General features: G+C 34.2%; 1 protein-coding gene across 1 annotated transcript; it reads right to left on the bottom strand.

The window, feature by feature from the left end:
• Positions 1–7,264: 7,264 nt before the first annotated feature.
• gdnfb (glial cell derived neurotrophic factor b) lies at positions 7,265–10,495 on the bottom strand. Its single transcript, XM_073840127.1, has 2 exons — positions 10,297–10,495; positions 7,265–7,686 (listed from the first exon to the last, which is right to left on the bottom strand). Exons 1-2 carry the CDS (start codon positions 10,493–10,495, stop codon positions 7,265–7,267), a joined length of 621 nt encoding a protein of 206 aa, XP_073696228.1.

The raw sequence follows: 10,495 nt of genomic DNA on the forward strand, positions 1-10,495 counted from the left end.
TTTTAATGGGAATTAAATCTGGAGACTGAGCAGGCCACTCAAGAACATTCGATGACTGATCCCTGAACCAAGCTTAAGTAGATTTTTGATCTGTACTTTGGGATGATTGTCCTGCAGGAAAGTCCATTGATCATCAGCTTCAGTCTGAAGGCATCACAATTCTTGCCAAAATGTCCTGATGCTTCAAAGAATCCATGATGTCCTTCATACAGCCATGATTTCCACTTCCTACAACAATAAAACAATCCCATAACAGGACTGGTCCACCTCAACGTTTGACGATGGAGACGGTGTTCTTCTGCTTATAAGCTTTGCCTTTTTGCACCAGACATATCGCTGATCCATAGGTCCAAACAGTTGCAGTTTGGTCACATGACTCTATAAAATATTCTTCCAGCAATCCACAGGTCTCTCTAACTGAATTTTAGCATATTCAAGTCGGCCTTTTTGTTCTTCTTGATCAAGAGTGGGGTTCAACAAGATTCCTCAACATGAAAGCCATGCTTAAAAGCAGTCTTTGGCTGTACATTGCAGGTTTTTCCTTGGTTGTTTTGATTAAACATTTTATGATATAGTGCTTTTTCTTCAACAGCCTCAAAGGCTTTCTGGTACAACACATTTTAAGCTAAGGAATAGGGCTGCAAGCTGTGTCTCTAGGATCTTTTAATGTCTTGGAAATCTTCGTGTAGTCTTAGACTTTCTAAGTAATAAAATATATTTTTTCTCTATAGCTTTTGAGAGAGCTCTGTTGACTTTGCCATATTAGCTACTCAGCTAAAGCACATGCATGGGCTAACTGTATGTGTGTGTAACAGCTGAAGCTAATTCTGTCTTCTAATAGTTTGCAAAGGTTTAATTGTGTTTTAAGACAATTTTGTTCTCCACCATACAAAAAAGTGACTAAAAAACAGCCATGTTGAATAGGAGTTGAATAATTATGACATAGCTGTGTTATTAAAGAATCCTAGATCTCAAAAATATTACATTATATGTTGACATTATCACTTTTAATAAGCCAGTAATCTTTTTTTTTAGGATAGAATAATATTTGGCCCAGATTTAACTATTTGAAAACCTGGAAACTGAGGGTACAAAAAAAATCGAAATATTGAGAAAATCACCTTTAAAGTTGTCCAAATGAAGCTCTTAGCAATGCATATTACTAATCAAAAATTAAGTTTTGATTCATTTAGGAAATGTACAAAATGTGTCCATCTTCATGGAACAAATCTTTACTTAATATCCTAATGATTTTTGGCATAAAAGAAAAATCTATCATTTAGACCCATGCAATGTATTTTGGCTATTGCTACAAATACATGCTTCTTAAGACTGGTTTTTATGGTCCAGGGTCACAAATGGTACATGAATTTCTTTAGTGTCTACGTCTGTAGAACGTCACGTTACTGTACCTGTCAGCAGGTGCACAGGTGCTGGAAACAGGACAACAGGTGTCTGCTGAATGGAAATGATTTTCCTGTACGTCATTCTGGGAGAAGAATGTGTGTTATGACGGGGCTGAAGAGAATTTCAACTGATGTAAGAGACAGATTAGTCCACAGTTCTTGATGAGACTAAATGTGCATGAAATCTAGATCAGTGCAGGTTATTTGTGCATCCAGAATGCATTAAAACATTAGATTTTCCTCACTGTTAAAACGGTAATCAGTTTAATTTGATCCTGAATCTTAAAATTGATCTTGTCTCAAATCAGAATCACCTGTTTTGACTTTAAACAGTGCTTGATCTGTGCATATTTCTCTCCTGATTCAGACTTTTTCATTAGAGCAAGCAATATTATAGAGGGACATCTTAATAAAGTATTTGTTTCTTACAAACATGCAGCTTTCTGCTTCACAGAACATTAACTGATGGACTGGATTGGTGTGGATTATTGTGATGTTTTATCAGCTGTTTGGAATCTCATTCTGACGGCACCCATTCACTCCAGAGGATCCATTGGTGAGCAAATGATGTTATGCTACGTATCTCCAAATCCGATGAAGAAACAAACTCATTTACATCTTGGATGGCCCATGGGTGAGTACATGTCAGCAAATGTTCATTTTTGGATGAACTATTCCATTAAAATACAGTTAACCTATGCAGCAGCAATCTCAGCAGACCCTCTGCATTTGTCTCTATACATTAAACACATGTAGAGCTGTATTATTACTGCTCATGATGGCACATCTTCTCTTGCACTGTAATAAAGCGCTTCATTGCCTGAGCTAAACACTGTGGCCATTCTTTCATATATTGACTTGGATTGCTGCTCTATAATTACAGATAAAGGAGAGGCTGGAGCGTCGAGTCAAGCTCCAAGCTGAACAGAAAGTCTGTCTGTGTAGTGGGAAAAGGTAAGATGTTTTCACACAGGCAGTGAGATGGTAAAGATATATATATAATGTTATATAATAATCAAAGAATCCTGAAAAACATCACAGTTTAGACAAAAAAAAAAAAAAAAATCAAGCAGCAAAACATTGATATATGCTTCTTAAGCAGCAAATCAGCATATTAGAATGATTTCTGAAGGATCATGCGACACTGAAGACTGGAGTAATGATGCTGAAAATTCAGCTTTAATCACAGCAAAGCATGCAAATAGAAAATAGTCATTTAAAATTGCAAAAATATTTCACAAAATTATTGTTTTTACTGTATTTTGATCAAATAAATGCAGCTTTGGATATATATTAATATAGATACAGTTGAGATCAAAAGTTTACATACACAAAATGTTAATTACTTTACCAAAATAAGAGGGATTGTACAAAATGCATGTCGTTTTTTTATTTAGTACTGACCTGAATAAGATATTTCACATAAAAGATGTTTACATATAGTCCATAAGAGAAAATATTAGTTGAATTTTTAAAAAATGACTCTGTTCAAAAGTTTACATACTCTTAATTCTTAATACTGTTGTTACCTGAATGATCCACAGCTGTTTTTTTTGTTTGTTTTGTTTTGTTTAGTGATAGTTGTTCATGAGTCCCTTGTTTGTCCTGAACAGTTAAACTGCCTGCTGTTCTTCAGAAAAAATCCTTCCGATCCCACAAATTCTGTTTTCGCAGCATTTTTGTGATTTGAACACTTTCCAACAATGACTGTATGATTTTTAGATCCATCTTTTCATACTAAGGACAACTGAGGGACTCATATGCAACTATTACAGAAGGTTCAAACACTCACAGATGCTCCAGAAGAAAAAAAAAACATCCATTAAGGCCTAGGGGGTGAAAACTTTTGGAATTTGATGATCAGGGCAAATTGAACTTATTTTGTCTTCTGGGAAACATTCAAGTATCTTCTGAAGGGCATACATGAAGTGCAAAATGAAAAGACAATATTGTATTTAGGCAAAATAAGAAAAATTTACACATTTTCATTCTGTTCAAAAGTTTACACCCCCAGCATTGTGCATTGTGTTTCCTTCTGAAGCATCTGTAAGTGGTTGAACCTTCTGTAATAGTTGCATATGAGTCACTCAGTTGTCCTCGGTGTGAAAAGATGGATCTCAAAATCATAGTTATTGTTGGAAAAGGTTCAAATACACAACAATGCTGAAAAACCAAAGAATCTGTGGGACCTGAAGGATTTTTCTGAAGAACAGCAGGCAGTTTAACTGTTCAGGACAAACAAGGGACTCATGAACAACTATCACTAAACAAAAAACACAGCTGTGGATCGTTCAGGTAACAACACAACATTAAGAGTCAAGTGTATGTAAACTTTTGAACAGGGTCATTTTTATGAATAGACTGTATGTAAGCATCTTTTATGTGAAATATCTTATTCAGGTCAGTACTAAATAAAAAAAAAAATAACATGCATTTTATATAATCCCTCTTATTTTGCTAAAATGATTATCATTTTGCAGATTCTGCAAGGTGTATGTAAACTTGAGATCAACTGTATATTCTCAGTGGAAATCTTTACATCCAGATACCAACATTTACTCTGTATTCAGGCTCTTCTCCTCCTCTCCCTGTCTAGTACTCACATTACAGATTTACAACAGCTAATGACTAATTACTGATGTAACCATTGACCTGAGTCTTTGTTCGTCATGTTGAGGTAACAGCATTAACAAGGTTGTTTCTTGTCGTTCGGCGTATTATCTCTGTCCCGTGTGGTGTGTGATGACAGGTGTGTGCAGCGGCCGAAACGTGAACTCTGAATTAGAGATCAGATCACGACCACACTCCATATCTCCAGTTTCGTTCTCTTTTCTCCTTCTTTTCCATCATTACTCTCTATTTATACGTCGTTTCCACAAACCCAAGCTCTTTATTGTGTTCCAACCATTACATACAAGTTACAAACTCAATGCACATGTTACAGTCTTATTGCATGATATAAATGAAGAGCTTTAATTCATAACAGTGTTGACTAAATGGTGTAATTTTGTTTTAAGGTACGATCTCAATTTACTTCCATAATGTGGTATATTTTCCAGGTTTGACCTGAATGTGAGTTTCTGAGGAGGCTTTTTAACCAGGATCTGGAGGCTGATGATCAAGTAATGAATGGTAATGCTTCTATTTCACTACTGTTATTTGGTATTATTGCTGTAAAAGTTATAACATTAACTTGTGTTGACTTTAACGCTACTTACAAATATACAAATACCAACCATCTGTTCTAGGTTAACAAAAATAAAATGATGAAGATAAGTTATATAAAAATAACATTTGGTGCACTAACATTTCCTTTGCTGTACAAAACAGTCAAATGTCAACGCTGAGAGGTAAATGTTAACTGGATCTCCAGCTTTGTCAATAATACAGTACGTTTTACAGCACCACATGATGAAACGGCAGACAAACAAATCAATTTAATTAGCCACTCATAATTTATCTAAATAAAAGGAGTTGTACACTTTCAGAACAAAAATTTACAGATAATTTACTCACCCCCTTGTCATCCAAGATGTTCATGCTTTCTCTCTTCAGTCGTAAAGAAATTAAGTTTTTTGAGGAAAACTTTTTAGGATTTCTCTCCATATAATGGACTTCTATGGTGCCCCGGAGTTTGAACTTCCAAAATGCAGTTTAAATGCAGCTTCAAAAGGCTCTAACTCAAAACCAGTCATAAGGTTAAATTTTACAAAACTGAGATGTATATAGAATATGAAAGCTCAGTAAATAAACTTTCTATTGATGTATGGTTTGTTAGGATAGGACAAAATTTGGCCGAGATACATCTATTTGAAAATCTGGAATCTGAGTGCAAAAATATCAAAATCCTGAGAAAATCACCTTTAAAGTTGTCCAAATTAGGTTCTTAACGATGCATATTACTAATCAAAAATTACATTTTGATACATTTACAGTAGGAATTTTACAAAAAATCTTCATGGAACATGATCTTTACTTAATTTCCTAATGATTTTTGGCATAAAAGAAAAATCAATAATTTTGACCCATGCAATGTATTTTTGGCTATTGCTACAAATATACCCCAGCGACTTAAGACTGGTTTTGTGGTCCAGGGTCACAAATATAAATATATGATATAAATACTGTTCAGTTTCTCGCAAAAAACGATCGTTTCGTGTCTTAGGATATCAATGTATCGTCACGAGCCGCAGGGTGTAATTTGGATTTGTCTGTGCATGTTTTTGTTTACTTTTAAAGGTTTGGTACCCATCCACATCCATGATAAGGCTGGCAGACTGCACCGGTTTTCGTTAAAAATCTTCGTTTGTGTTTTTCTGAGGAAACAAAGTCACCTACATCTTGGATGCCCTGGGGGTAAGCAGATAAACATCAAATTCTCATTTTTGGGTGAACTATCCCTTTAAGGGTTAGTTTGGCATTTTGGCTAGATTAAGAGAAACTATCATTCGATGAATGCCATCAGTATGACATATTTTCTTCTGTGGAGCAGAAATTTCTAAATTGTACTGTTTTTGCTGCACTTTGGATCAAATAAATGCAGGCTTGGTGAGCAGAAGAGACTTCTTTAAAAAAGAAAAAACAATCTTACTGTTCAAAAACCTTTAGTAGTGTAGTGTGGAAAAAAAGCAGAAGGAACTTTCTGCAAAACATCTTTTGCTCTCCACAGAACAAAGGAGGCCTTACAGGTTTGAAGCAATGTAGAAGTGAGTGAATTATTATTTTTATTTTTTTTGTTAATTTTTATTAAACGATGAATAAATTATTTGGGGAGAACATATAAATAGGTCTTAAAAATATACAAACATAAATAGGGATGGATGGATTTCAAGAACCAGGGAAAAATTCTCTCATTAACCCTATAATGGAGATTAACAATCTAAAAGACACCATAAGCATTTATAAAAACACACAGCACACAAAAAAAGCCTGTGTCTTGCTGTTTAAGATGGTCAAAACACCTGTTGAGAAGAAAATGAGCCTCCCTATTGAGTGCATAAATGCTGTTAAAGGAGTGGTTCCCTTTCAGAACAAAAATTTTACAGATAATGTACTCACCCCCTTGTCATCCAAGATGTTCATGTCTTTCTTTCTTCAGTCGTATAGAAATGGTGTTTTCTGAGGAAAACATTTCAGGATTTCTCTCCATATGGTGCCCCTGAGTTTAAACTTCCAAAATGCCGTTTTAAAGGGCTCTAAATGATCCCAGCCAAAGAAGAAGGGTCTTATCTAGTGAAACAATCAGTTATTTTCTGAAAACATTTACAAATTATATATTTTTAGAAAATAACCCATCGTTTTGCAAGATAAGACCCTGCTTTCCTTGGCTGTGATCATTTAGAGCCCTTTAGAGCTGCATTTTGTAAGTTCAAACTCAGGGGCACCATAGAAGTCCACTATATGGAGAGAATGTTTTCCTCAAAAAAACATAATTTCCTTACGACTGAAAAAAGAAAGACATGAACATCTTGGATGACAAGGGGGTGAGTACATTATGTGTCAATTTTTGTTCTGAAAGTGAACTACTCCTTTAACTCAGGGAAAAAAGGTCCAAAGCTGTCACTGGGGGTGGTACAAACGCTAAAATGCACATCTATATACCTTATTTACCCCTAAGTGGTACATATTCATCGTTTTTAGCTTTTGTATCTTAGGGTACTGCCCCAGTGTCAGCTTTGTCCCTTTTTTGAGTGTGTGTACTAGTTTTTGCAACACTATTCTTGCAATTCCTTATCCTGCGTCTTCTCTGAGAACTGCAGTCTTGATGATTCCCTGGACCGAGCCATGCTCACACATGTAATAACCTGAAATTGTTTGTATTGATTTTCCCGTCTGGTCTCATTGTCTATCCTAGTTGCTTAGACACAGCCACATTTCCGTGCCGAGTGCCTCTCCATGGTGTGGTATATCAGGTTGTCATCCAGAAACGACAGGTCATCGTCAAATTCGACAGGTCGGCAGCAGGCGGTGGGAGGAGAGCTGCGCAGAATGTTTTTAGCGCTGCCGGCGAGGCCGGTGAGGATTTTGTCGTAGTTGGTGAGGGAGTTCATACACACGCCGCTGCAGTAGCTGAATATCAGCTCCTCCTGACTCCGGTAGCCCAGACCCAGATCAGACACTTTCAGCTGGACGTGTCTCAGTGCGCATGCTCTTCCTTTTCCTTTCTCTTTCTCATCACGGCTCGGTCTCTTTCTGTCCGTCTTGCTACGGAGGAAACCTCTCCGTTTTGGGGATCTCTTGGATCTGTGGGTGAAGGCTGAGTGGGCTGTGGGAAAGCTGTCTGGATGATAGAGGAAAGAGATGTTCCTGCATTTGCACTACAGATACAAAAACTTACACCTGAATCTGACTTTGAAAGGGTCATATCATGAAACTTGAATGAATGATTAGATCGTATGAAAGCATTTTGTCACTTTCTGAAGTGCCATTTGTTGAAACTAACCAGCAGAAATCACTCAAAATCTGTGATTTGAAGGTAAAAGTAGGGGAAATTAGTCAAATATTGTGCCTATCCACCTGAACCTTTGCTACTATCCAAGCATTAGAAACAAGCATTTTTTAACAGTGACTGATCATTTAAATCTGAAACCATTTGTATGGCACTTTTAGAACAGAAAATCATGTTATTTGTGTTTTTTTTACTAATTGAAATAAAGCTGGAACAAAATATATTATGTGAAAAACTTAAAAAACCCGAAATAAGATTGAGGTACTAGAGGTGCTAAAATGTCTAACACTGAAATAAAAATAAATGAAAGCCAAGTAAAAACATAAAAAAATACAAAAATATTCAAAGAACATACAATTATGAAAACTAAAACTGAAAGAAAAATACAGCTAAATAGGAAAATAAACTAATAAAATTGTCGGAAGCACATAAAAATGACTCAAACTGAAATAAAGCTTGAAATAGAAATGAAAAAAAAAAAAATGAATAAAATAAAAAACTATGAAAAAACGAACAAAAAAAACACATTATCAACTCGAACTGAAATAAGGTAAAAAGAATTATAAAAAAAAAAAAAACTAACCTAAAAAAGTTGAAAATAATAGAAAAATGGAAAAAACTAATAAAAATATTAAAACCACATACAATCATGAAAACTAAAACTGAAAGAAAAATACAGCTAAATAGAAAAATAAACTAATAAAATTGCCAGAAGCACATAAAAATGACTCAAACTGAAATAAAGCTAGAAATAGAAAAAACTATTTCAAAAAATTAATAAAATAAAAAAATGAAAAAATTAACAAAAAAACACATTATCAACTCGAACTGAAATAAGGTAAAAATAATAATACAAAAACAAAACAAAAAAATAACCTAAAAACGTTGAAAATAATAGAAAAATGAAAAAAAAAACTAATAAAGATATTAAAACCACATACAATCATGAAAACTAAAACTGAAAGAAAAATACAGCTAACTAGAAAAAATGGCCAAAATCACAAACTTACTTTGAAATAAAGCTAAATAGAAATATAAAAAATACTACAAAAAATTCAAAACTAATATAAAAAAGGACATGACTGAAATAAAGGTAAATAGAAGTGTTGAAAAGTAATGAAAAAAATATTTAGTAGGAAATAGTTGGAAAAAAAAACTACTGCAAATATTAAAAGCACATCAAATTATGAAAACAAAAACTGAAAGAAAATTACAGCTAAATAGAAAACTAATAAAATTGCCAAGAGCACAAAATCTGGAAAAAACTAAATGGAAATATAAAACTACTAAAAAAATTAAACTGATAAAAAAATAAAATAACTAATACAATTTTCAATAACAATATAGCAAATAACAATTATTCAAACTGATATAAAGCTGAATAGAAATGTAAAAAATATATGAAAACTAGAACTGAAAGAAAAAAATATAGCTAAATAGAAAAATAAACTACAAAATTGCCAAGAGCACATAACAAAATTACTCAAACTGGAAAAAAGCTAAATAGAAATATATATATAAAAATAAAATGAAGGGATAAAAAAGTGTAATAAAAGAAAGAAATACTAAAATACTGAAAAAAAAGAAACTAATAGATAAACTACTATAAACAAAACTGCCAAAAGCACATAAAATTACTAAAACTGAAAAAATTATTGCCAAATAGAGAAACACAATAATACAGAAATACATCAAACTAAACTAAAACTAAATTAAAAAGAAATTAAAGCTAAATAAATAGAAAAATGAATAAATTTGACAAAAACTCAACTAAATTACTTGAACTGAAAAATGACATAATAAAAAGCAAATAATAAAGTTATTAAAACTTGCAAATAAAAAAAGAAATAAAATTGACAAAAGCACCTAACAAAATTATGAAAATTAAATAAACCAAAACTAAATAAATAAGTTGCATTAGCAAAAGAGCCAGTTTAATTGTAAAAGAGGGTGATCGTGAAAAACTAAACCATGCCTGTTTTTGCTGCAGGAAACCTGTTAGTGGATCTGTAGGAGAAAGCCGACCGATGATATGACCCTTTAAAGTGCGCAGTACATTGTGTTTTGACAGTATGTAAAGGTGGTAGTGTTTTGATGTATCTTTATGAGAGGATGAGTAGACTGATCAAAGAGCCATAACATGATATAGTTTGCATTATCCCGACAGCTTTTAGCAACAATACTGCTTTTGTCCACAGGTACCAGATATAATACAGGTTCAAATGGCCGCGGCTTTCGAAGTTGTAAGCTCGGTTTGTAAGCTGAGAGAACTAGAGTAGTGTGTGTGTCTAGTGTCTCACCCAGGTACAATGGGTCACCTGAAACTTCTTTACTTAACCATCACAACAGTATCAGGTGTGTCCTGAAATCCGCTTTATCACACCTGTGTGCATTCATGACTTTTAGATATTTAATAATAAGAATCGAATGGCTTCTCCTGACCTGAGTGACTTCTTGGCTCCAGATGTTTGACGGTCCGAGCATCAGGCGGATGTTTGTATGGTTTTCTCTGTAGGTCCTGTAGTGTTTGTGAACACTGAGCATGTGGTTGTGAATGGTGAGAGTGTCCGCGTGGGTTCGGGACGGACGACACACAGCTCAGCGTCAGTGCACACGCCAGCATCACACCCCAGACCTTCAT

The sequence above is a fragment of the Garra rufa genome, chromosome 5 (genome assembly GCF_049309525.1).
Source record: "Garra rufa chromosome 5, GarRuf1.0, whole genome shotgun sequence".
Taxonomy (NCBI): domain Eukaryota; kingdom Metazoa; phylum Chordata; class Actinopteri; order Cypriniformes; family Cyprinidae; genus Garra; species Garra rufa.